General features: G+C 53.4%; 1 protein-coding gene across 4 annotated transcripts in view; it reads left to right on the top strand.

Annotated features, from left to right (window-relative positions):
* SEC23IP (SEC23 interacting protein) overlaps positions 1 to 25,359 on the top strand; it is a 191,646-nt gene extending 166,287 nt beyond the window's left edge. The window contains exons 2-19 of one of the 4 annotated variants that reach the window (XM_078869260.1): positions 1,168 to 1,199; positions 2,076 to 2,679; positions 2,906 to 3,099; positions 3,462 to 3,551; positions 4,024 to 4,144; positions 5,699 to 5,788; positions 6,971 to 7,112; positions 7,714 to 7,922; positions 8,438 to 8,508; positions 9,219 to 9,413; positions 12,310 to 12,405; positions 16,121 to 16,294; positions 17,617 to 17,772; positions 18,225 to 18,327; positions 19,192 to 19,236; positions 21,847 to 22,044; positions 22,849 to 23,011; positions 23,449 to 25,359. In XM_078869260.1, the coding sequence (XP_078725386.1) occupies positions 1,176 to 1,199; positions 2,076 to 2,679; positions 2,906 to 3,099; positions 3,462 to 3,551; positions 4,024 to 4,144; positions 5,699 to 5,788; positions 6,971 to 7,112; positions 7,714 to 7,922; positions 8,438 to 8,508; positions 9,219 to 9,413; positions 12,310 to 12,405; positions 16,121 to 16,294; positions 17,617 to 17,772; positions 18,225 to 18,327; positions 19,192 to 19,236; positions 21,847 to 22,044; positions 22,849 to 23,011; positions 23,449 to 23,527 (2,754 nt within the window). In that variant the 5' untranslated portion in view covers positions 1,168 to 1,175 and the 3' untranslated portion in view covers positions 23,528 to 25,359. Of the gene's footprint in view, positions 1 to 1,031; positions 1,200 to 2,075; positions 2,680 to 2,905; positions 3,100 to 3,461; positions 3,552 to 4,023; positions 4,145 to 5,698; positions 5,789 to 6,970; positions 7,113 to 7,713; positions 7,923 to 8,437; positions 8,509 to 9,218; positions 9,414 to 12,309; positions 12,406 to 16,120; positions 16,295 to 17,616; positions 17,773 to 18,224; positions 18,328 to 19,191; positions 19,237 to 21,846; positions 22,045 to 22,848; positions 23,012 to 23,448 lie in introns of all 4 variants that reach the window. The other 3 variants (XM_078869257.1, XM_078869258.1, XM_078869259.1) reach the window with 3 other exon arrangements.
* Positions 25,360 to 26,745: the final 1,386 nt, after the last annotated feature.

Below are 26,745 nucleotides of genomic sequence, written 5' to 3' on the forward strand. Positions count from 1 at the left end.
CTGGCACAGGCACCATGGTGACATCACCGCCACTTAGTGGTGAATGGCGGGTGTTGTAGTATGTGTGTGACTTGGTCGTAGGGATGATGATGATGGTAATGATGAGGTAGTAGGAGTGCTGTCTGTATTACAATATGGGTCAGAGAGCTGGAATTAAAACCAAGCAGTTTGAAAAGGAAGTTATTGACACTTAAGCAGAGCTTTGTGTGAGACAGACGCTGGGAATTTCAGCCGGGCAGGTGATGGCTATCCATGTAGCTCCCTGTAGCGATCCGGCGCGGTGGAGGCAGCAGCGAGGGTTGGTGGATCACCACACAGATGTTGTGAAACTCTCTTCCCGTGGGTGGGTGTCGAGGAGGAGCCGTACCCTGGCAAAAGTGTGGACTGGATTTAGTGTCCCCCCCCCTCCCACACGTGGGGTTTGCTCCGGATGCTCAGGTTTCCTCGCACACGCAAACACTTGTTAGTTGGCTGATAACGCCTTGATATATAGAGGACCCAGGAGCTTGTAGTTGTAGGCGCCGGCTCACCATGTAGCTGCTGCCTTCCTGTTTGTGGTTCCTCGCGCGTCGGAGTTGTCCCGTCTCTGCGAGAGCGAGCAGATTTTGTACGGCGCGTTCCAAGTTCAATTACAATTATCATTATAGCAACACAAAACAAGCCATGCAGTCGTGCGGAAGGAAACGTGGCAGATTTGTGCTGTAGATACGAATGGATTTGATGGGGGAGGGCATTGGAGTGGTCTCCATGAGTCCGGTGACCAGGGGGAAGAGAAGACCTAAGAGCCATGGTGGGAGGCAGAGGATAGATGGGTCTGAGTCTGTGGGTCTGTGTGTGAGTATGTGGGTCTCTGTGTGAGCCTGTGGGTCTCTGTGAGATGAGACTGTCGGGGCTGGTTATGGAGGTCACCGCACGTCTCCAGTGCAGCAGCTGCAGAACCATCAGCGATGGCTTCTGCTGCTGGTGATGGCGGTGGTGGTGGCACCAACGGCGTTGGCCTGCTGACGGTGCGTGTGTCGTGCGATCCGCAGCCTCTTCCCACCTCCCGTGGTCCCAGCCCCACGGCCGGAGCTGGCCTCAACCCGTACCGCCACACCGCGCTCAGCAGCCGGGCCAACCCTTACGTGCCCCCCCCACAGATGGTGGGGGGTGGGGGCGGGCCCCCCCCCCTTCCCATGAACCCCCCACAGCAACCCCAGGTGAGGCTTAGACGAGGCGGTGGGGGGACAGATGACACGATTGGTGAAATAGTCCCTGCACTGGCGGGAGCTCTGGAGAGACAGTTTATTGGGTCTCCTCTTCTCCACGCTGGCCAGATGTTTTGGTTGGAGTGCCCACGCTTTACCGCATGCGAACCCACCGATTGGCGAACTGCCGTTGTACCAAACCCCACTTCCACTGCCGTGTGGCAACCGCAGCCACGGCCCTCCATTCATACCGCACGCCCGGTTGTAACTCAAAACGTGTGTCTGTGTGTGTGGGGAATGTAGCGGTTTGCGCGCTGTGCTACGAACCTGGCGACCCGAGTTCGATTCCCGCTCACGGTCAAAATCAGTGACGATTATCTGAACCGGTCCTGGGGCTGCCCTAGGTCGACTCGGCCTGGTGCGATGTGTAAACATGGCCACTGGGGAGAACAAGGCGGCCGGGCATGGTGCTGGCCACCCACCCCCTGTGTGCCATTCTGGCCTTTATAGGTGCTCGCTAACAGCACTTGCCCTAACAGTCTGTTGCAGGCTATATGGGGGATCTTTGTCTTTGCGTGTGTGTCTGTGGAGAGCAGTAGCACAGCGGTTAGCGCGCTGTGCTATGAACCCGCCGATCTGGGTTCGATTCCCACTCACGGCCAACACCAGTGACGATTATTTGAACACATCCTGGGCCTCCCCTAGGTCGACTCAGTCTGAAATGAGTACCTGGTGCAGTGTGTAAACATCACTGCTCGGGAAACAAAGACGGCCGGGCGTGGTGCCGGCTACCCACCCCCTCGTGTGCCTTTCCAGCCTTCATAGGTGCTCGCAAACACCACCTGTCCCAAGTCTGTTAAGGCTTTACGGAAGATCTTTGTTTTGCAGGCCGGCGTGACTCCGCTCACAAGCAGGCAGACCCCACCCCCCTTTGGGCAAGCCCCACCCACAGTGGGCTACGTCCCTCCTCCCGCCAGTTACACCCCCCCAATGACTGGATACACCGCTCCCCCTGCAGGTTACACCCCGTCCACGAGCGGATACAATCCTCCCGCAAGCGGATACAGTCCTCCCACTGGCGGATATGCTCCTCCCACTACTAGTTTTGCCCCTCCCATGACCGGTTATGCCCCTCCCACTACCGGATATACCCCTCCCACTACCGATTATGCCCCTACCGGTTATGCCCATCCCACTACCGGTTATGCCCCTCCCACTACCAGATATATTCCTCCTACCACAGGTGGCTATGCGCCTATCCCAGGTAGCCAGTCACTACCCACCTTTGGCCAAACCCCGCCCCCCCCAAGTCAAATCCTGCCTCCTGGGGGTCAGCCTGCACTGTCCCCCGGGGCCCAGCCCCCACCCCCCGGGCTGGTGTACGAGGCGGTGCAGCACCACTGGTTCTTCTGCCGCAGCGTGGAGGGGAAGGAGGTGTGGACGCCGTTCAGCCTCTATGACTCGCTCGCCCTGGAGGAGGCCTTCAACTCTGGTGAGGCGCTTCTCGCCTGGCTCGATACGCGGGAGCCTGGTTCGATGTATGGGAGCCTGACTAAATACATATTTAGAGTTGTTTCATCATCATAATCGTTGTCATTTCACACGCATCGTTTTTCTACCATCATCGTTAACAATAACCATCAATCGCCCGTCTACTTGTAATCATCATCATCGTCACCATTGATGGTGGTGTTGGTGGTTCTTCCGGCTTGTCCTAGTCCACCCGGACCCGGAGAGCGTGGTGGTGTCCACTTTTGGCGGGCGCTACGACGTGAGTCTGTACGAGCGCGAGCGACGCGCGGTCTACTGGGACGAGGCACCGGGGGAAGTGCGGCGCTGCTGCTGGTTCAGCAAGGGGGATGCGGAGGCGCGCTTCACTCCCTACGGGGAGGAGTTCAGCGAGCAGATCGAGGTACGGGGGAGAAACACACGGGGGGGGGGGACACGGGGGGGGGGGGGACACATGGAGACATGGGGGACACACGGGGACACAGGTAGGCACGGGAAGGCACAGGGACACAGTGTTATACACGGAGAGACATGGGGATACACGAGGGGTTCAGCAAGCAGATCAAGATACATAGACACATGGGGACACTAGGGAAGATACGGGGACTAATTTTTCTGTTTGTGTGTCTGTGTTTATGCATTACCATATCTCTATCTGTCGTGTGTCTCCGTGTGTCTCCCTGTGTCTTCCCCCGTGTGTCTCCTCCTTGTGTCTCCACCGTGTCTCCTTGCATCTCCTCCTTCTGTCTCCCTGTTGTGTCTCAGGCTGAGTATAAGAAGACGATTGAAAACAACTCATGGCACCGGCGACTAGAGTTCCCGTCAGGAGAAACGATCGTGATGCACAACCCCAAGGTGAGAGTGAGCACACGGACAAATGGAGTGAGTGTGGGTGGAGAGGGGAAGGGTCATTGTGTACCCACGTGTGTGTGTGTACCCAATAGTCTGGTCAAGGCTATATGGGGGATCTTTGTCTTTTTTACGTGTGTCTTTGTATCTGCATGGGGCGCGCTATAGTGCTTAGTAGACTGTTACAAAGCCAGTGACCCGAGTTCGATTCCTGTTCACAGTCACCAACATGGGTAAAAAAACACCTGAACCGGTCCTGGGCCTCCCCTAGGTCGACTCGGCCTCAAATAAGTACCTGGTGCGGTGTGTAAACATCAGCACTAGGAAGACAAAGTTGGTCGGTCGGGTGCCATGCTGGCCACGCAACCCGCCCGTCTGTCACATCGGCCTTCTTAGAGATGCTCACTAACAGCACAGCACTTCCCCGAAGAGTCTCTGAGGGCTACATGGGGGGGGTATCTTTATCTTTGTGTGTCAGGTGATCGTGCAGTTCTCCCCATTGTCTCCGCCGGACGAGTGGGGGACGACTCCGGATGGCGCTGCTCGTCCACGCGTGGTGAAGCGCGGCATCGACGACCTCGCCGAACAGATCCCCGACGGTGAGCTCGGGGTCACGGGGAGGGCAGAGTCAGGGTCACGGTGAGGTCGGGGTAACGTGAACTCGGGGTCACAGTGAGGTCATGGTGATGTCGAAGTCATGTTAAGTTCAGGGTCATGGTAAGGTCGGGGTTATGGTGAGATAGGGATCACATTGGGGTGGTGTCAGGGCTGTGTGTGTGTGGGGAGTATCATCACAGCGGTTAGGGCGTTGCGCCCCCAATGACCTGAGTTAAATTCTCTCTCATGGCCACCAATATCAGTGACGAATATCTGGGCTTCCCCTAGGTCGACTTAACCTTAAATTAGTAGCTTGTGTGGTGTGTAAACATCAGCACTGGGGAGACAAAGGTGGCCGGGCGCGTTTATGACCACACCACCTCCTCAAGTTCAAGTTCATTTATTAGGTATAGCCCTGTGAGCCATTCGGCTCTTGAATCGGGTGCAACCGCAACAAACAAAAAACAAAAACATGAACAAGAAAACATCTTAAAGTGACTATGTGCAAACAGAAAATCCAAGAAAAGACAGCAAAATATTGCAGAAAAAGACCGTACACCAACACTGTGTGCAAAAATCCCAGTGGGATGCAAGTCAAACAACAACTACAAGACAACTTAGATTAAGGCTATCAGTCTAACTCTGTACTACAACAAACAAACATGGCCAAACCAAAAGACTTTTCGAAAATCACCAAAATAAAGCCATAAAAGCAATGAAACAGTGGTCATAGGAACTGTGACCGAATTTTCACAATACAGTAATCCTTCGCCACTTCGCGGTTCAAGTTTCACGGCCTCAGTGCATCGTGGATTTTTCGAACTGATTTAAAGGCCTCATTATACCTGTGCAGTAACACCATCATCATCATTCATCATCACATTCATCGAACTGCACAGGTCTGTCATCGTCGTCATTGTCATCGTCATTGTCATTGTCGTCGTCGTCATTACTGGAGTCAAGTCTCAAGATACTACTGTCATTGGTGAGTGTAGAACACCATAATACGTATTGTATGAGAGAGAGAGAGAGTTAATGTATAATATTAAGGTTTTATAATTAAATAGATTTAAGTAAAATATATATATAAAGTATAAATATACATATTTTAAACATTCTGGTACCCACACACACATATACGGAAATTCCTAGGGGGCCAATCCTACTTCGCGGATTTTCACCTATCGCGAGGGGTTCCGGTCCCCATTAACCGCGATAAACGAGGGATCACTGTAAACGACGTAAACAACATGTACTACCAAACTCTGCAGCCATAGCTGGCTGCATGAGTCACTCCACAACAGCAGGAGCATCAGTCGGAGTATCAACATTTTTCAATGCACCTTTAAGATCAGCACACTAAATCAAAACACAGATCATACTTTGCAGCGATCATCCGGAGCGAAAAATTGTATTTTAGGCCACTAAATTGCAGTGGCAGCTAGGGGTGTACAACTCCTCTAGAGCAGTTTTGAGTGAAAGGTGCCGTTCGCTAACAGCACTTGCCCACAACAGCCTGTGTGGGCTACATGGGGGACCTTTGCTTTGCGTTGCAGGGGAGGTGGGGGAGGTGGACCACCTGGTATTCATGGTGCATGGCATCGGCCCCGTGTGCGATCTCCGCTTCAGGACCATCGTGGAGTGCGGTTCGTGTGACGCATGCATGTACACACACTCGCACTCACTGATCTACCACACACTGATATACACACATACATATGTAGTGGGTTCACGGAGAGTAGAGACGGCTTGTAGAGGAAACACGTTTATTCCAATAACAACAGTAACGATCTCTAACACAAAGGGGTAGCGGCCCCTCCACCTGATACCTGGGGAGGTATAGCCGTCGGGCTAGCGTGCCCTATCAACTGGGGCTACGTACTCTCAGCCCTCCGGCTAAGGGGTCCTAGGGGAGGCTAGCTGACCCGACCACTGGCCCACTCGGTCCCGGCCCTTAGAAGGACTTCGGGTCCGGGGGTTCCCAGGGTCCTAGCCTAAGTGGGTCTTCAGTCTTCAGCTTGACGATGACTGCCAGACCCGTCCAGGCGTCCGGCTTTTATACCCGTTCCAGGGTCTCTCCACCCCTAGCCACGCCTTCCTTCTAGAACTCTCTAGGGGGCTCTGGAATATCCCCCCAGCCCCTCTCTTGGGGTCTGAGGAGCCCTATTTGCCCAACGGGCCGACTTATCTTACCCATTCAGTATACCACCCCCTGTTGACACATGCCTGCTACTACAGGTAAGGATGGATGGGAAATGTACACAATTTCCAACCATGCTACTACACATACACTCACATATACACACATTCACAAACTCACATATACACACCTTCACAAATTCACATATACACACATTCACAAACTCAGACAAAAATAACAATAACAACAACCGCCATTCACTAAGTGGCATTGATGTCACCACGGCGCATGTGCCAGGCTAGGTGCACCTTGAGGCCATGTTGAAAAATGTCTGGCAGGAGGTCATGGGGCAGATCCAGGTGCCTAAGTTGACTGGTAGATGCACCACCTGTGCTCCCCACTCCGACTGCGTTTCAGCCACCGGGCACTCAGCTCATTGTTGTGAACGTTGCTCCTTCGTCCTGCATTCTTGCTGGAGGGCGATTACCTCCAACTGCCCAGAGAGCCTCAGAATGCTCTCAGCCAGGCACTGCCCAGTAGCGTCCTTAACGAGTATCCTCCGCAGAAGCCAATCTTGACAGTTTGTGCGCGTGCGTATTCGTGGTCCCCGTGTCCCCCGTTTGTTCCCGTGTGTCCCCGTTTCTCCCCTTTACCCGTTCCTCCCTGTGTGTCTCCTTGTCGACCACAGTGGATGATTTCCGCAGTGTGTCTCTGGCGCTGCTGCAGAGTCACTTCCGCCGCGGCATGGATGAGCAACGCGTGCGGCGTGTCGAGTTCCTGCCAGTGCACTGGCACCGCGCGCTGCACGGCGACGCCACGGGCCTCGACCGGTGCGGCTCCTCGTCTCCCCACCTCTCCGAGTGTCTCTGTGTGTCTTCATGTGTCTCCCCGTGTGTCGCCGCGTGTCTCCCCATGTTTCTCTGTTTCCCCACGTTTTTGTGGTGTCTCTGTGTGTCTCCCTGTGTCTCCCCGTGTCTTTCTGCATATCCCTGTATTTCTCCGTATGTCTCCTTCCTCCACGTGTCTGCTCGTTTCTTCCTGTATGTCCATGTTTCTCCCCGTCTCCCTTTATCTCCTTGTGTTTGTGTACCAACAAACATGAACACAACCTCTGTCTTTGTACCCGCATGTGTGTGTACCTTTGTGTATACTTGCGTGTGTGTATACGCATGTACAGTATGTGTGTAACCACGTGTGCACCCGTGTGTGTACCCGCGTGTGTGTGTACCCACGTGTGTGGGTACCCACGCGTGTGTTAGTACCTGTGTGTGTACCCGTGTGTGTACCTGTGTGTACCTGTGTGTGGGAAGCGGTAGTGTAGCGGTTAGCGTGCTGCGCTACGAACCTGGCGACCCAGGTGTGTGTGTGTATGTCCCCGCACGTGTGTGTGTATGTCCCCACGTGTGTACTCGCGTGTGCTTGCACCCCCAGGCGGCTGAAGAAGATCACGCTGCCCAGTATCGGGCGTTTGCGCCACTTCACCAACGAGACGTTGCTGGACATCCTCTTCTACAGCAGCCCCACCTACTGCCAGACCATGGTGTCCACTGTGGGCGGGGAGCTCAACCGCCTGCACCGCCTCTTCCTGCAGCGCAACCCGACCTTCCGCGGGCGCATCTCCCTGGCCGGGCACAGCCTCGGTGAGTGGGTGTAAGGGGGGGAGTGCAGCACACTGACCACGTGACTCATGGGAGGAGCGACACTGAGCACGTGACCTCAGAGGGGGTGTGGCACACTAACCACGTGACTCACGGGAGAAGCGACACTGAGCACGTGACTTGTGGGCAGAGCGGCACTGATCACGTGACCTTAGAGCGGGGCGGCACTGACCACGTGACTCGGGGGGGAGAGCGGCACTGATCACGTGAGCTATGATCACGTGACCCCAGAGGGGTGCGGCACACTGACCACGTAACTCGTGGGGGGAGCGGCACTGATCACGTGACCTGATCACGTGACCTCAAAGGGGGGTGGCGCCGATCACGCGACTATCCCAGTGGTGGAGCGCTAACATCGTAACCTTCCCATGTGACTCCCTGGTTGGGGCGGCTGTTTATATCATTACAGAATGGGTGTGGGGGTCTGGGTGCTGCCCGGGACCCGCTGATACCACATGATCCTATTTGACCCTTGTTTGCATAACCTCTGCCCCCAGGCTCGCTCATCCTCTTCGACCTCCTCTGCAACCAGAAGGAGGCGGACATCGCGAACGGAGAAGCGGCCAAGGTCAGGGGTCGGCAGCGCCGGCGTCGTACAAATTATATCATAACAGAATCATAATATTGTTTTGGACTAGAGGAATCCGATGAGCTATACAGCTCTTTATCACAGATGTCCATCAGGGACGGGAAAGAATGTGACAAGACCGAAACAGGAGGTTTTCGCCACAATTTTGGCTGTCGCCTGATGAGGCTGGTTGTTGTAATTCCCGGCGAAACGTCACGCGACTCGAATTGTAAATGTAGTGGGTTTACTCGCCAACACACAACCAGTTTGTGCTGAACTAGTAACTAATTGGCACGTTTTATTTACGTGACAAACTTTACTAATTAGCTGTGTCGGGTGGTGGTGGGTTTAACGACACATTTATATTTACACCTATCCCAAAAAACCTCTGTGGGATAATATTCGTCACGAAAGCCAAAGTGTTAATAGCAACAAACAATACAAAAACATGACAGGAGGGCAAAGTATAGGACAGGTAAACAAATCACTTAAAAATATACAGCCTGGTAGAGCATGAGAGAGAATGCAGGAGAACGTGGGAGAGAACGTGGTAGAGCTTGGGGGAGTTTGGAAGAGTGTGGGAGAGCGCGGGGGAGATAGCGTGAGAGAGAGCATTGGAGAGAGCGTGGGAGAGAGTGTGAGAGAGAGCGCGGGAGAACATTGGAGAGTGTGGACTGCCTGGTTTCTCTTCCATGTTTTCAATCCCCCAGGCCGAGGGGCCTGGCAGGGATGAAACAGGCGAGGGCGGCGGTGGTGCTGGCGGCGGCGGCGAAGGTGGCGGTGACGACGACAGTGAGGAGGAGGAAGGAGGAGCCCCCCCCGGATTAGAGGGGGCTCTATCCTCCCTGGGACTGGACGACTTCCGTGCCGTGCTGGATAGGGAGAGGGTGGATATGGAGTCGCTGGTGAGGACACGGGGAGGACGGCGGCAGGGTTAGCGATGCGATCGTGCATGGGGGAGTTGTAGGTCGACTCAGCCTTAAATGAGTGGTAATACGCCGATTTACGTCTCCCCCCTTTTACGTCATTTCGGAAATTTGTCGTCGCCTTATTATTAACACCCCGCATTGGCGTCGCTGACAGCACCATCATCCGTATCCTGTCTCTTATCCGTAGCCTCTCAGCCTTCGTCTCCACCGACCTAACTTGTAAATCCCTTTGATTTACGTTGTTTTGACATTCGTCGTCTAGGTATTGCCATACCTGGTGCGGTGTATAGCAAACATCGCCACTCAGGGAGACAGAGGTGGCTGGATGTGGTGTTGGCCACCCCCACCACCCCCTTGTGTGCTGTGCCCACCTGTATAGATGATACTCACTAACAACACTTGCCCCAACAGTCGCTTAAGGCTATACGGGGGGATCTTTGTCTTTGCCTTTGGGAGTGATAGTGTTGCTTTTAGCGCGCTGCACTACAATCCAGGCGACCCCAGCACTCGAGCTAACAGTCTGTTGTGTGGGGAGCGATGGCACAATGGCTGGCGCGCTGAGCTACAAAGTTTGGTGACCTGAGTTGAATTCCCATTCACGACCAACGTAGGTAACGAATATATGGAGATGTCCTGGACCTCTGCCAAGATCAACAAAATGTGCCTTAATAGGTCATCGCTAACAGCCCTTCTTCGACTAGTAATCTCTTTTCAAAGATTGGATTTAAGTGCTATGAATAAGAACCATTGCACGAAACGTCGCCTATTTATATATTTTTTACTTTTAAGGCCACAGTGTCATTGGTGAACGTGTTTAGTTTTTGTTTTCAAATCTCGTTTCGTTTTTGTTGTTTGTCCTTGGGCACACCACTGCCAACGCAGCAGCAGTAGCATCACCAGACAATTTGTAAAGAGAGAGAGGATCTTTGTCCCTTGTGAGTGTGTGCGTGCGAGACCGTGTGAGAGAGTGTAATCATGCGTGGGTGCGCAAGAGCCATGGTATGTGTCTGTGTGCACTGGTCCGTGTGTCGCTGTTTGAGCATGTGTGCGTGTCTGTAGATGTTGTGAGGAGTGTTGGTGTCGCGGTTAGCGTGCTGCCCTACGGACCCAGTGACCCGAGTTCGATTTCCACCCATGGCCAACATCAGTGACGATTATCTAAACCGATCCTGGGTCTCCCCTCGGTCGATTCAGCCTTAAATGAGTGCCTGGTGCAATGTGTAAACATCGCCACCAGGGAGATAAAGGTGGCCGGGTGTGATGCTGGCTACCCACCCCCTTGTGCCAGGCTGGCCTTCATCGGTGCTCGCTAACAGCACTTGCCCCAACAGTATGTTAAGGCTATACAGGGGATTTTTGTCTATAGATGTAGGTGTATATCGTGTCATGGGCAGTTTGAGGCAGTCACCCCCCAACAACAGCGGAGGGCAGAGGAATGACACTTACAACGAGTGGAGTGCCGGGCAATTTATATGTAGCAAGGTGGCACGTTGGAGGGCACAGCTGGTGCATCTGCCAGTCATTTCAGACAACCCAATGCATTTGGGTCTGTCCCGTGACCTCCTGCCAGTGAGCCTTCGACAATTCACGTGGCCTCAGAGTGCACCTGGCCTCAGAGTGTGAATGGCGGCTGTTACGTAGTGCAGCGGGTTAGCGTGCTGCTCCACGAACCCAGCTACCTGAGAAAGCCATCCAGTGTTACAAGGATGAGTGGTGGTTGTGGGTTGTTGAGGAGATGGAAACTGCCTTTGTATGCAAGCACTCTTTACTACTATAATAAAAGTAACTTTCAGCACCTTACCTCACTATTAGCTATGTTTTATTTTACCAGGTAAGGCCCAGTGACCTATTTAGCTCTCTTTCCGAAGCGACTTGGCCAAAAATGATCTCAATGAAGTGGCATATCACGTGGTAATTTATCCCAGCCACATACTCTAAATACCTAATACCATTCTTAAGGCAAAGAAGGGTGATCTAATCTCAGGCCCCCAGGAACAGGTTCAGAGGTTTGCTGAGAATTTCTGTGAAGTCTTGGGGAAGTCCGGCACAGACACAATACTCTCGATCTGTGTACTACAGCAGAGGTGTAAGGAATTTCAATAGAGCCTGCAAAGACTGTAACAACTACAGCGCCATCTCCCTCCTCAGTGTGCTGGGAAAGGTCCTGGCAAAGATTATTCAACATCGCCTTGCAAGGCACGCTAAGGAGAGGTATGCGGAGCCCCAATATAGTTTCAAGCCAGGGCGGTCCTATACAGATGCCATGTTTTCTGTCCGTCTGCCACAGCATAGGTCTAGGGAATTTCAACAGGACTTACATCTGTGCAATATTGACCTGGTCACGGCCTATGATACCATCAGTAGGTCTGGGCTACTGCTCACTCAAAGGAGGAGCTGGAGATGCTACTGCTGAACCTGCAGTGTGCTACTAAGAGATGGGGCCTTACCATTAGCCCCATACAAAAAAAGCACCTGCCTGAGTATTCTGTCACCAAACACTGGGCCATGTGCTTATCACCAGCTCCAGTTTAGCAACAAAGGTGTCACTCCGAATTAGTCGGGCAGCATTATCTATTCATCGACTACGTAACGTGTGAAGCTACCTGGTCTGTCGCTCCACACGAAGCTTTGGGTCTTCTCAGCCACAGTCATGTCCTCCCTCCCCTATGCTTGCGAAACGTGGAGCCCTTAAAAGGAACATCTGAGCCTTTTCTGGGTTTAACCAGGCTGAATTGTGTGAGGAGCTAACATATCCCTTAAAGATCTGAAGTCTGAAATCTGTATTATGTGTATCATGTGTGTATCGTGTATAAGGTGTGTACGTGTGTGTATCGTGTGTGTGTGTGTGTATCATTTGTGTGTGTCTTGACAGTTGCTGTGTAGTGAGAATGATCTGAAGGAGATGGGAATTCCTCTGGGACCTCGGAAGAAACTGTGCGGATTTGTGAAGGAGAGAGTGAGTGCACAGGTGAGACGCAGCACAGTGAGATGCAACATAGCGAGACTCAACATAGTAAGATACAACACAACAACAACAACCGCCATTCGCCACTAAGTGGCGGTGACGTCACCACGACGCTTGTGCCAGGCTATGTGCACCTTGAGGCCACGTGAAGTGTCGAACGCCCGCTGGCAGGAGGTCACGGGGCAGACCCAGATGCCACAGGTCGACTGACTGAGACGACTGGCTGATACACCACTTGTGCCCCCTACTGTACCAACTTGCTGTGCTTTTGCCACCCGGCGCTCCGCTCGTTGTTGTGAGCGTCACTCCCCGCCCTCCGTTGTTGTTGGAGGGCGACTGCCTCTATCTGCCCAGTAGCGTCCTTCACGAGCCTCCTCCACAGAGGCCGATCTTGACACCGCTGGTACCAGTCATCGGCAAGTCCACTCAGCTCCACATCCTGCTGTACCACATTACTCCATCTCTTGTCTACCCCGTGCCACGCCCGATTAGCCCCCTCGATCCGGCCGAACAAAAGCTGTTTAGACATGCGGTGGCTGGGTATGCGGGCTACATGGCCCAGCCAACGCAGCCTTGCCTGCCGGACGAGCTCACCGATGGGACTTTGTCCAGATCTTTGTCCAGATCTTTCAAGGATTTGTGAGCTCCTCACACAATCCAGCCTGGTTAAACCCAGGATGGATTGTAGGCAGGCCAGCCTAAATGTTTATAACCGGCGAAGATGTTCCATTAGGGGGGTCCACGTTTCGCAAGCGTAGAGAAGGGAGGGAATGACTGTGGCCGAGAAGACCTGAAGCTTCGTGCGGAGCGACAGACCAGGTTGCTTCTACACAGTGTTACGCAACCGATGAAAAGATAATGCCGCTTGACTGATTTGGAGTGAGACCTCTGCTGTTAAACCGGAGCCGGTGATGAGCACACTGCCCAGGTATGGGAAACTCTCCACTCTCTCCACAACTGCCCCATTACCAATTGGGAGTTGTGGGGGTGGAGTGTCTGATGGTACAAAATACCTAGGCATGTACTTAGTTTTGGTGGGGCTGATGGTAAGGCCCCACCTCTTTGTGGCAAGCTCCAGGTTCAGCAGCAGCGCCTCCAACTTCTCCTGAGTGAGCAGCAATTACCAGATCATCGGCATACATAACATGGTTGAGCAATAGGGAGCCATCCCTTGACCGCACCCGGGCATCAATCTGCCTCCCATTGTATCTGTACCAGATGGAAATTCCTCCGGTACAGCTATTGAAGGCTTCACGAACTACGTGGTCGAAATAAATGTTAAATAATGTGGGAGCCAGTAGACATCCCTGTCGCATCCCTAGGTGAACAGTGAATGGCTCCGACTCCCGACCACGTAGTTTTACTCGGGCCGCTCACCATTATGAATGATCGTGAGCAGACGGTCAGGGACTCCGAAAGCACGAAGAACAACCCAGAGCCCAGAGCTACTGATGGTATCATCGGCCTTGACCAGGTCAATAAAGCAGAGAGATGTAGGTCTTGTTGGAATTCCCTACACCTCTGCTGTAGCAGACGGACAAAATATGGCATCTGTGCAGGACTGCCCTTTCCTGAAACCGCATTGGGGCTCCACAAGCCTCTCCTCAGCGTGCCTAGCATGGCAATGTTGAATAATCCTTGCCAGGACCTTTCCCGGCACACTGAGGAGTGAGATGCCCCTGTAGTTGTTACAGTCTATGCGGGGTCCCCCTTCTTAAAGAGGGGGACCACCATGGCATCCTTCCAGTCCTGCGGAACCCGTCCAGTGGTCCAGACTGTCATGTAGGGCAGTCTGTGCACAAACGCCACCCTCCCTCAGCATTTTGCTTGAGAGATCATCTCTGCCCGGTGCCTTTCCTGGTCTCAGATTCTGGATCGCCTTCAGTACTTCCTCTACAGATGGCACCTCAGCCAGCCACTCACAGGGGGTGACCAATATTTGAGGCACCGCAGCCTCAGCAGGGTCATCCCCACTTTGTGCCACGTTGTTATCCAGGCTGAGTGATGTCCCCTCCTCCAGGACCTCACAGAAATGCTCAGCAAATCTGCCAACCTGTTCCTGGGGGTCGGACATTGGATCAACGTTCTTTCCCCTAATGATGGTAATAGGTGTGGCACTGCAGGTTACTTATTTGATGGAATTAAAGAGTGATTTGTGATCGCGGGCCATTGAGGCAGACTCCATCTCTTCAGCAACCCGCGACCACCACCCATCCTTGCAGCGCTTCACGGCTCCCTGAACCTCCAAACGAAGGCTGCGGTAAGCCTCCTTATTCTCCGACGTGGGATGCTGTAGCCGATGAGAGTGGGCTTGTCGATTTTTCTGAGCCAGCTTGAACACTTCCTCTGTCAGCCAGGGTCTCTGGGGAGGTCTAGACCCGTGTACCCAAAGCAGCCATTGCAGCGGCAGGAGCCACAGTCCTAAACCTCGCCCATTTCCCCTCGACATCAGGAGGAGTGGGGGACGATGCCAACCCCAGCCGCAAGCGATGATTAAATTCTCGCCTGCAACTTTCATCAGCTAGCTAAGACCATGCCACTAAGGGTATGAATGGCGTCCTGGGTGTACACCCACCACTGGAGTGGAAGAATGGCAGGCGCATCTTACAGATGACAAGTCGATGGTCAGAGGGCAGATTAGCTCCATGGTAGTTCCTGGTGTCCAGGACATGGGCCCGCATCCGCTGTTCCGTCACTATGTAGTCCAGCAGATGTTTTTGCTTGGACCCGGCATGTATCCATGATGTTGTGTGGATGCGCCGATGCCGGAACAGCGTGTTGGTAATTACAAGCCCATGGGTTGCACAAAAATCTAGCAGTCTCCTACTGTTGTTATTGAGCTGATCTGGCCCATACCTTCCAATTAATCACTCCAGACTAGGTGCCAGCATCATGACCAACTCGGGCATTGAAGTCGCCCAACAAGATGACTCTATCCCAAGGGACCACTTTAGCTAGCACCTGTGACGGAGGTCAGAGAAGGCATCTGACTCTTCGGCCTTGCCTGCATCCCTCCATGGATGTTCATCTTCAGTGGGGTCATAAGTAACCACGACCACCACTCCTCGGCTCTGGTTGATAGGAAGGCAAGCCCAAAGTAGCCTGGTGCTTCCTGCTTCCCACACCTCACCGCCATGCTCCCACGCCCCCTTCATTATTTTGTTCAGAAGAAGAGCCACTCCCTGTTATTTGGCAGTCTCCTGCCCCGAGAAGAGGACTGTCCACCCTTCATGGTGGCAGGAGCCAGAGCCGGTCCACCGGACCTCCTGAATACCACAGAGATCCAGGCGGTACCGGTCCAGCTCCTGACAGAGGAGTGGCAGCCTCTCCTCCACAGTGAGCGTTCGAACATTCCACATGGCCACACGTATTGATTTTTTGTTGTTTCTGAAGGAGCTCCGAGGGTAAGGATTCAGTCTCCTGGCTCTGCCAATTCCGTGGTTTAGCAGTAATTAATTGAAGGTGGAGGTGTTACCAGCCCCTTGCACCCGTCCAGAGCCCCCATTTGGCTGCTGCTGTGGTCACAAACGCCATGAGGGGAAAGGCCAATCGGAATTGACCCTCCCCCCACAGCACTGCCCACGACAGCGTTGCCCGTCCGGCACCACAAGGAGGTAGGGGTTGTTTTGCCGGACTATATACCACACGGTAAGACGGAGACGGCACGGTGAGACACGGTGAGATACAGAACAGTGACCCTCGTGCGTGACCCCCATAGAAGCGGCGCCAGTCAGAGCGCGAGCGCCGGCGAGCGGCACGGTCGGCGTCGCCGGCGCCTGTGGGGGGTGGGGCCTCAGCAGAGGGGGCGCGGGGCCAGCTCTGCCGGGGGCTGTCGGGCGCCGTCTCATCGCTGCACGTTGACTACCAGTGCTTTGCATCAGGCACCGGACAGGTCGGTCAGCCCCCCCTTTCTCCCCACCCCCTCCACCCCCTTCCTCTACCCCCTCCCTCCCTTCCTACCCCTCACCTCCCCTACCCGTTCCCCCTCCCTCCCTCTCCTCCCTTCCCCCTCCCTCTCCCTCCATTCCCCCTTCCTCTCCCCCCCTCTCCCTCCCTCTCCCCCCTTCCCCCTCCCTCTCCCTCCCTCTCCCCCCTTCCCCCTCGCTCTCCCTCCCCCTCCCTTCCCTCCTCTCCCCCTCCCTCTTCTCCCCTCCTTCCCCTCCTTCCCTCCCCTCTCCCCTCCACCCCCTCCCCCTCCCTCCTCGTTTCTGCATCGCAACTCCCTCCCCACCCTCTCCTCCCCATCCCCCCACCTCCCTCCCCCCACTGTCCCCCCTGCCTCCCCAGTATGTGTACGTCACCTAATGTGTAAGTGTGTGTTAAAGTAAATGCTCGCTATAACAGCACTTGCCCCAACAGTCTGTTCAGGCTATATGGGGTATATTGTCTTTGTGTAAGAGAAGCACCTTGGTGCAACTAGCCTGGCACAAGCGCCGTGGTGACGTCACCACCACTGAGTGGCTAACGAGAACTGTAGTAGTTGTGTTTAGTCTTCGCCTGTGCCAACTTGCTGTGTTTGATCCGACCGGCGACTCCACTTGTTATTGTGAGCGTCGCTCCTTTGCCCTCTGTTGTTGCTGGAGGACAACTGCCTCCAACTGCCCAGTAGCGTCCTTCACGAGCCTCCTCCACACACTCACTCACATGCACGCACACGATGTATAAACCATAAGCAATCCCCATACATGACCACAAACAAACATTTAAACGTGCTGAATTAAATTGCACTCCAGCACACAACCACACACAAACAAACACGTGTATTTACAAACATACCGCCAAACATTAACAAAGACAAAGATTCCCCCCCCCCTACCATTTGTCAGGCTGTTGGGGGAAGTGTTTGTGCGCACCCATATGGTGATCTGTGTGCGTGCGTGTGTGTGACACTGTGTGTGTGTCACTGTGTATGTGTGTGTGTAGCAGTTAGCACGCTGCGCTACGAACCCAGCGTCCCGAGTTCGATATCTGCTCACGGCCAACACCAGTGACGATTATCTGAACCAGTCCTGGGCTTCCCCTAGGTCGACTCAGTCTCAATTGAGTACCTGGGTGCAGTGTGTAAAAAACATCGCCACTGGGGAGACAAAGGCGGCTGAGCGTGGTGCTGGCCACCCACACCCTCTTGTGCCGTGCCGGCCTTCATAGGTGCTCGCTAACAGCACTTGCCCAAACAGTCTGTCGAGGCTTTACGGGGGATCTTTGTCTTTCTAGGTGTCTGTGCGTTATCCCCGTTTGGAGTTCTCTCCGCGGAGCTTCTTTGCTCTGGGCTCACCAATCGGCATGTTCCTCACCGTGCGTGGCCTGGACAGCCTGGACCAGGCCTTCCGCCTCCCCACGTGCCCCGGTTTCTACAACATCTACCATCCGGTGACTCGCCTACCCCGCCACTCACCTAAACTGCCACTCGCCTAAACCGCCACTCACCTACACCGCCACTCACCTACCTCACCCCTCAACTACCCCACCACTAGCCTACCCCACCAATCACCTACACCGCCACTCACCTACCCCGCCACTCAACTACACCGCCACTCAACTACACCGCCACTCACCTACACCGCCACTCACCTACCTCACCCCTCAACTACCCCACCACTCGCCTACCCCACCAATCACCTACCTCACCCCTCAACTACACCGCCACTCACCTGCCCTACTACTCACCGCCAACTCACCTACTCCACTCACCTCAAGATCAAGCACCTACTCAGAGGCTCGACGACGATAGTGATGTCGGTGGTGGTGGTGGTGGTTGCCTGTTGGTGTGGTTGCTATGAACGTCGTTGTGGTTGTCGGTGGGGTGGTGGTTGTGCTCGTAGCTGGACCCCGTGGCGTACCGGCTGGAGCCTATGATTCTGCCGCACGTGGACCTGAAGCCGGTGCTCATTCCGCACCACAAGGGGCGCAAGCGGCTCCACCTGGGTATGCACACACAACAAAGACATAGACCCCCCGTGTAACCTTCAGCAGACTGTTGGGGCAAGTGCTGTTCGCGAGCACCTTTGAAGGCCGGCATGGCACGGCATGGATGGGGTGGGTGGCCAGCATCACGCAAACCCAGCCGCCTTAATCTCCCAAGTGCTGATGTTGACACATCGCACCTGGTTCTCATTTAGGGCTGAGTCAACATAGGGAAGGCCCAGGACTGGTTTAGATTCTCATCACTGATGTTGGCCTTGAACGGGAATCGAACTGGGGTCGCTGGGATCGTAGCGCAGTGCGCCAATTACTGCACCACTGTTCTCCATTACGGACACACACACGTCGTATACACACATGCGCATACAGACTACACACACAGGAATACTACACACACGCGTAGACGCACATTCCATGTCACGTAGAGAGATGATGACATCATGTGGGGTGACATCATCACTTTCGATCCAATCGCTGTGCCCGGTGTTCTGCAGGGTTCCCCAATAGCAACGCAACTCTCGTTTAAATTGGGTCGTCTTCACTCAAGCTATCGTGACCCGCCGCCCCATAACACACAGACGGATGGACGTGCAGACAGCGAATGGATGTGCAGAGAGACGGGCGGGCGTGCAGAGAGACGGACAGGGGGACAGACGGACAGATGTGCGGACAGATGAAGGAACGTGCGGACAGACAAACAAGCGTGCGGACGGAGGGAAGTGCAGACAGACGGACAGACGTTGAAACAGATGGACAGACGTACGGACGGCCGGATGTGCGGACAGACGGGTGGACGTGCGGGCGGAGGGACAGTCCTGAAGACAGATATCCGGCTGGGCGAGGTCACGCTGTGTGTTTCTCTTGCAGAGCTGAAAGACACCATAGAGTGGATGGGGACAGACATGAAAGAGGGTATGGCGTGTGTACAAGTGTGTGTATACACGCGCATGTGCGTGTGTACTTGCGCGCGATGACCATCACCTGATCTGTCCTAACTTTCCCAGCATGTGACGTGCGCTGCAGTGATTAGCGGCCGCCTGAGTTGGAATTCAAATTCTCAACATTTACACAAAATCCAAGCATGTGTGTAGATGTGTAGGTGTGTATGCGTGTGTGTATAGTTGTTGGCCTCAAGATGCACATGGCCTGGCAAAAGCGTCGTGGTGACGTCACCGCCACGTGGTGAATGGCGGTTGTTGTATAGTTGTTGGGACAGTTGTAGCGAGAGTGGAGAGTTTTACATACTTGGGCAGTGTGCTCTAATACCTGGCTCTGGTTTGACAGCAGAGGTCTCACTCCGAATCAGTTGAGCGGCATTATCTTTTCATCGGCTGCATAATGCTGTGTGGAAGCTTACCTGGTCTTTCGCTCCACACGAAGCTTCAGGTTTTCTCGGCCACGGTCATGCCCACCCTTCTATGCGCTTGCGAAACATAGACCCCCCCAATGGAACATCTCCGGTTATAAATATTTAGGCCGGCCTGCCTACGTTTAACCAGGCTGGATTGTGTGAGGCGCTCACAAATCCTTGAAAGATCTGGACAAAGTCCATAGGTGAGCACCTCCGGCAGGCAAGGCTGCATTGGCTGGGTCATGTAGCCCGCATGCCCAACCACCGCATGCCTAAACAGCTTTTGTTCGGCCGGATCGAAGGGGCTAAATGGGCGCGGCACGGGCTAGAGAAGAGATGGAGTGACGTGGTACAGGAGGATGTTGAGCTGAGTGGACTTGCCGATGACTGGCCCCCTGACCTCCTGCCAGCGGGCGTTCGACACTTCACGTGGCCTCAAGTTGCACATGGCCTGGCACAAGCGTCGTGGTGACGTCACCGCCACTTAGTGGCGAATGGCAGTTGTTGTGCAGTGAAGCTAACGGAGAGTGTGTGCGCTAATATGTGCGTGTGCTGTGAAGCTTATGAATGGCATAATTGTGTGTGTGTGTGTATCTGCGCTCCGAATCCGGCAACCCGAATTTGATTCCCGCTGACAGCCAAGATCAGTGACGAGTATCTCAACCCATTCTGGGCCACCCTTACGTTGACTCAGCCTTAAATAATTACCTGGCGCGGTGTGTAAACGTCAGTATTTGGGGAGACAAAGGCAGCTGAGCACGCTGCTGAACTCCGACCCTCTCGTATGCCGTACCGACTTTAATCGGCTGTATGGGGGGGGGGACCTTTGTCATTGTTCTAGGCTCAGGGTTGAAACAGCTGTGCTGGTTTAATTCACTCCCTGTGTGTGTGCCATGGTCTTTGTGTGAAAACATCAAACTAAGCTCGTGCTGGAGGCCCTAGGGGACAGGCATTTATGGTGTATTCTGGCCAAATCCCATTTGGCAGAGCCAGACTAAACCCCACCTGTCAGGGTTCCTCCAGGAACAGGAGACTCCTGCCGTTGGCCACATGCAATATTCAAATTCTTGTTGCGGAGGAGAGGCTGCCATTCCTCTGTCAGGAGGTGGACTGGTAGCACCTGGACCTTTGTGGAGTACAGGTCCAGTGGACTGGTTTTGGCTCCAGGGTGAACAGTCCCCCACTCGGGGGAGTGGAATGAAGGGGGTGTGAGAACGTGACGTGAGGTGTGGGAAGCTGCGAGTCCCAGGATACTGTGGGCTCGCCTCCCCATCAACAAGAGGCGAGGAATAGTGATGGTGGTTGCTTATGCCCCCACTGAAGATGAACATCAGTGGAGGGATGCAGACAGGGATGCAGACAGGGATGCAGACAAGATGCCTTCTATAAACTCCTGTCCCAAGTGCTGGCTAGTGGCCCCTCGGGATAGTCATTCTGTTGGGTGACTTTAATGCGCAAGTGGGTCATGACGCAGACGCCTGGGCTGACTATAACGTGATGGAACAGCGGACGCGGGCCCATGTCCTTGACGTGAGGATCTACCGTGGAGCTGATCTACCCATTGATCATTGGGCTTGTCATCTGTAAGATGCACCTGCCATTCTTCCACTGCGCAGGTGGTGGGTGTCAATCCAGAGCCCATCTGTGGTGTTTTGGGAGAGTGGTAGTTTAGCAGTAGTGTCGTGGTTAGCACTCTGCGCTATGAACCCAATTACCCGGGTTCGATACCCAGTCATGGCCAACACCAATGACGATTTATCTAAACCGGTCCTGGGCCTCCCCTAGGTCAACTCTGCCTCAAATGAGTACCTGGTGCAGTGTGTAAATATTGACACTGGGGAGACAAGGTGGCCGTGCGTGGTGTTGGCCACCCACCCCTTCGTATGCCGTGCCGGCCTTCATCGGTGCTTTTCACTAACAGCAATTACCCCCAACAGGCTATGCGGGGCATCTTTGTCTTTGCATGTGTTTACCACGTGTGTACCACGTTCGTGTACCCATACCACGTGTTTATGTGTGTGCGTACCACATGCGTGTACCCGTACGCGTGTGTGTGTGTTTACGTGCATACCACGTGTGTACCATGTGCGTGTACCCGTATGTATGTACCCGTACCGAGTGTGTGTATGTGTGTGCCCGTACGTGTGTGTGTGTTTGCGCGTCTACCACAGAGCTGAAGGAGAGCCTCACGCGAATGGGTTCAGAGTTGAAGCAGGGTGTGCTGAGCTCGCTGCGTTCCGCGTGGCACGTGCTGCACGAGTTCGCACGCGCGCACAACTCCCCGTCGCCCGAGCTGCAGGCCGAGCTCCGCGAAGTCGCCGAGCAGATCCGCCAGCAGCAGCAGCAGCAGGACGAGGAGACACAGCCAGGTACTCAAGACAGCAACAGCAGCAGTAGCAAAGTGCTTACCACAATACCTTGCTGATCTCGTCAAGGAGCATAAACCATCACGCGAACTCCAGTCATCCTTGCAGCAGTGGCTTTCACCATCACCGCATCGCGCGCTTTCAGATGCGCTTTTGTGGCCATCTGGAACGCTCTTCTTTCTGTCACACCGTGCATATCCAACCGTGATAATCGGAGATGCGGGGGAAGGACAACAAATTAAACACAAAAAGTCGTTAAAAATAAATGAGTTTTCAATATAGATCTAAAAGTGCACGGCTCCAGTGACTTCCTAATATTAGAAGGAAGAGCGTTCCAGACGGCCGCAGAAGCACATCTGAAAACACATGATGTGTCTCTGTTCGATGGTTTGCCAACAGCCGGATGACTGGAGTTCGCGTAGTGGTTTATGCTCCTTGAGATCAGCAAGGTATTGTGGTTCATTTGTGGCAAACAGTTTGTGTGTAATGAGTGCAAGAGAAACACACAAACCGGAAGCCAATGCAGCTCAGCGAGCACTGGACAGACATGGTCGGATCTTGTAGTGTCCGTCACAACACGTGCCAGAGAATGTTGTACACACTGCAGCTTGATGTTTTTACCAGACGTCTCGTAGAGTAGGGAGTTGCAATAACCGAGCCTTGTCGATACTATGGTTACACGCCACTTTGTTGGCACGACTCAATAGTGGTCGAATGTGTCCTAGAGCCCTGATATTAAAATTGTGTACCCCTGCTTACCGCTGCGTGTACCCCCTGCGCGTGTTCCCCTGCGTGCGTGTACCCTAGCTAAGTCCCCCGATGAGGGAGAGCCTCCACCATCCCCGACGCTGACGAGCCTGCGCGTCGGGGCGCTGAACGGTGGGCGGCGCGTGGACTACGTGCTGCAGGAGAAGCCCATCGAGAGCTTCAACGAGTACCTGTTTGCTCTGCAGTCCCACCTGTGCTACTGGTACTCGCTCACTCTAGCACACACACACACACATATATTTGCTCTGCAGTCATGTGGCTGTGTACTTGTACTCTGCGTGTGTGTCACTCATGTGTGTGTCACTGTGTGTCCGGGGAATGATAGTGTAGCGGTTAGCATGCTGCGCTACGAATCCGGCATCCCGAGTTCGATTGCTGCTCACGACCAGCACCAGTGACAATATATCTGATCCGGTTCTGGGCCTCCTCTAGGTCGACACAGCCTCAAGTTAATACCTAGTGTGGTGTCTCAACATCAACATTGGGGAGACAAAGGCGGTCGGGTGTGGTGCTGGCCACCCACCCCCTCATGTGCCGTGCCGGCCTTCATAGGTGCTGCTCGCTAACAGCACTTGCCCCTACAGTCTGTTAAAGGCAATAATGGGGGATCTTTGTCTTTGTCTCTTTGCATGCGCACAGGGAGTCTGAGGACACTTCTCTGCTCATCCTGAAGGAAATCTACCGGGACTTGGGGGTTCGACCTGAAACCCTCCAGTGATAGTTGCAGTCCCCTTCCTCACAGACACCCCACCCTCCCCACTCCTCCTCCCAGACCTCCCTAGTAGGACCGGCTCACACGGAGATCAAGTCTTGCCCTCTACGCATATCCAGCAGTGGATTGACAAAAACGGGCTGTACCTGTAACACCCGTGTCAGGCCTGGTATTGTTAGGGTTAGGGTTAGACTCATTCAGGTCGCATCTTGTGAAAGATTTTTGTCAAGCTAGGGCAAGGAACCCGCTCCTGAGGATTCAATTCAGTTCCACGAAGAAGCTGCCAGTACCCGGAGTGAAACGTCGGGCACCGTGCAGAACAAAGCACGGTACGACCCGAAAACGCATCGCAGAGATGAGAGCTGCCACAGAATGCTGTTAGAGCTGTGATCAGGCCCATTGGAGCCATTTGGACGAGGCCCACTCCTGCCTCCATGCTCGGGGTTGGGGTCAGGCCCAGTGCAGTGACGGCATTGCCATTCCCTGTGCTTACGACAGCCGGGTCTCCCCGCACTGTGCTCCTGGTCTGAGATGAAGGCTCATCGGGCATTGAGGTCTCACCCTGGCCTCACTGGGCCTCACTGGGCCCTCTGCTTTTGCGTCTCAAGCTTTAAATGTGCAGTATTATGATGGTAATTATTTTTATTGTTATCTAGCAGTGGACACTCGGCACCCTTAGAGCCCTGGGACTACTTGGCTCAGGGGGTAGTTGCTTTCAATAACTTAGGTGATCATCTCCCTAATTTGACACTGATTAAAAATAGGAGCCAATGGGAAATTTCAACCTTAAGTATGTTTGTGCAATTGAGCATGGAGGAGAGAGAAAAAAAACTGAAAGGGAAATTAACCAAATGGGTTTCTCACCAAGCCCATTGATTCGTCGCTTGGAGGGACACCATGGCCATGGTGAGGAGTGAGGGAGGGAGGCCTCCACATGGGAGAGGGGCCTGGTCTGGGTTGGTCAGTTTGGGCCCAGGGTTGGTTTAGTCCAGGGAGGTCGGCAACCAAAATAACAAGAATTCGGTAACAACAAAAATCTCTATTTGAAGACCCGCAATGCACGTGGTGAATACAAGAGACAGTGGTTCATAAATAACGTCACGAAGCAGTCACTTAAAGAGCCGCACGCAGGTTGCAGACCCCTGATCTAGTTGGTACAGATCTAGGCGTGTTAAGTCTATTCTAGCCGCACCCTGGTTTAGTTTGAGGCAGTGCACACTTAGACCTGGTTTATTCAATTCTAGCCTAGGCCTGCTTAAGTCAGTTCTAGCCGGAGTCTGGTTTAGGCAGTGGAGTATTAGGCGTGGTTTCGTCTATTCTAGCCACGGTCTGGTTTAGTCAGTTATAGCATTGGTCTGGATTCGTCAATTCTAGACTAGCCAAGGTTTAATATATTCCATTCTAGGCCTGCTTTAATAAATTAAAGTAAGCTCAGGTTTAATACATTTTAGTCTAGGCCTGGCTGCGTCAACTATTAGCATCGGGCTGGCTCAGACAATTTAAACCCAGGCCTAGTTTACGCAGTGGCAAGCCTCCAGTGGAGGCCTTGGCCTAGTGTCCGGGGTGCCTCTAGGGCCAATCGTGGCCATGATGGCCGCAGTGTGGAGGTGTCTGGGGGATGCTGTGGGACTGGTCCGGAGTCTGCGATACTCTTGAGCCGTGTAGACCCATGCGATAATTGCATGATGGTGTAGATGACGACGATGACGATGATAATGGTGGTGATGATCGTAATTAAATTGCAGGTTTTGATGCTTTTGAGTCTGTGCTTGCTGCCCAGACATGTATAATTGTAACCGGCTAGAGAGAAATTTGATTAAATATACGATGTGTACACATTTAACCTCAGACTCAACTCTTTCTGACTATCTGGGTGCTGCTCAATTTAGTTGGTGGAAATTCCACTTTTCTATGGTGGTGGGTGCTAGTCTTCCCACAAAATCGGGAGTGGAGTGCAGCTTTTCACAATCCCGAAGGCAGGAGGGTGAAGATGTGCTGCGAGGTGGTGGCCGGCCACGAGATGGCAGTACAGCAAGTGGGGGGAGGGGGTCGTGAAGCCACCTTTGTGAATTGTTGAGTGTTGTACAGGTTTTCCATTTACCCGCACACAAAGCAACGCTCAAATAAAAACTAAAAAAGTGATTGTCCCAACATTCCAATGTAGGAGGACTGTATTGAAAACGAGTGCTGAGACGGGAGAGGCGTTACTGCCTGAATGAAGGAGTGGCCGTAGCGTCTGGGTGCGGTTCTCCCACAGATCCCACACAGCCTCCCATGGCCGTGAAACCCAGACTTGATCGCAGGCCCACGGTGAGACTGGTCTGATCACATTTCTCCTGAACCTATTCGCCTTAATCTCTCATCACTTCCCAGAGTATCGCATTCACACACACACATATCTCACCACTGGTATAGCTATCCAGTGTGCAGTCGGTGCAAATGCATCAGGGGCACGGTAACAGGAGGAATTTAATTCCTTGTGCAATGGCACGCCAGGCATGCTCCAATTGACTCACGGACAGACTTGGATAGACATCAAAGACCCTTGGTCTCGCAGACCCATAGACTACCACGAATAACCATAGACTACCACCATACAATTACATAGAGACCCATAGCCTACCACAAACACTCAAGAGTTACACAAGGACTGGTTTTCAAATTCAGTGTCTCGTCAGCAAAACCAGGCATACGTAACCAATACTGTTAATCTGGTGTGTTATATCCGAGTCCTAGTTCGATGAAAATATATTTAATACACAACACAATCAATCGCGTATTTATGGAGGATGCATATCATTAAATGAGCAGACTTCGCCCAGAATACTGTGTGTGGCTGATGGGATGCATACAACTAAAATTGCTTGTATTTTTTTACGCGGGGGGACAGATCATGTGAAGCTGGAAAATTGCTGAATCAGTTTGCGACATTTTCTACCAGCACGTGAGCGATGTGTTGTATCTCCAGGGTTAGGGTTTTTCGGGAATAAATCTGTTCAGTGGGGTTCAGGTGACAAGAGGGCAGTGCGAAGTCTGGATACTCGCGCGTGTCCACGCCAGTCACAGCTGGTGCTGTTCATTGTGCGACTGGTCATCCACCACAGACGACGTGTAACGACGCAAAGCCACTATCCACACAATACGAAGGAGACATCACAACGATACTCCTATTCTTAGGTTTTTTCGGTAAAGTCACGTAGGTAAAAAATTCAAATTAATAAAAA

The sequence above is a fragment of the Lampetra fluviatilis genome, chromosome 27 (assembly GCF_964198595.1).
Source record: "Lampetra fluviatilis chromosome 27, kcLamFluv1.1, whole genome shotgun sequence".
NCBI classification, from domain to species: domain Eukaryota; kingdom Metazoa; phylum Chordata; class Hyperoartia; order Petromyzontiformes; family Petromyzontidae; genus Lampetra; species Lampetra fluviatilis.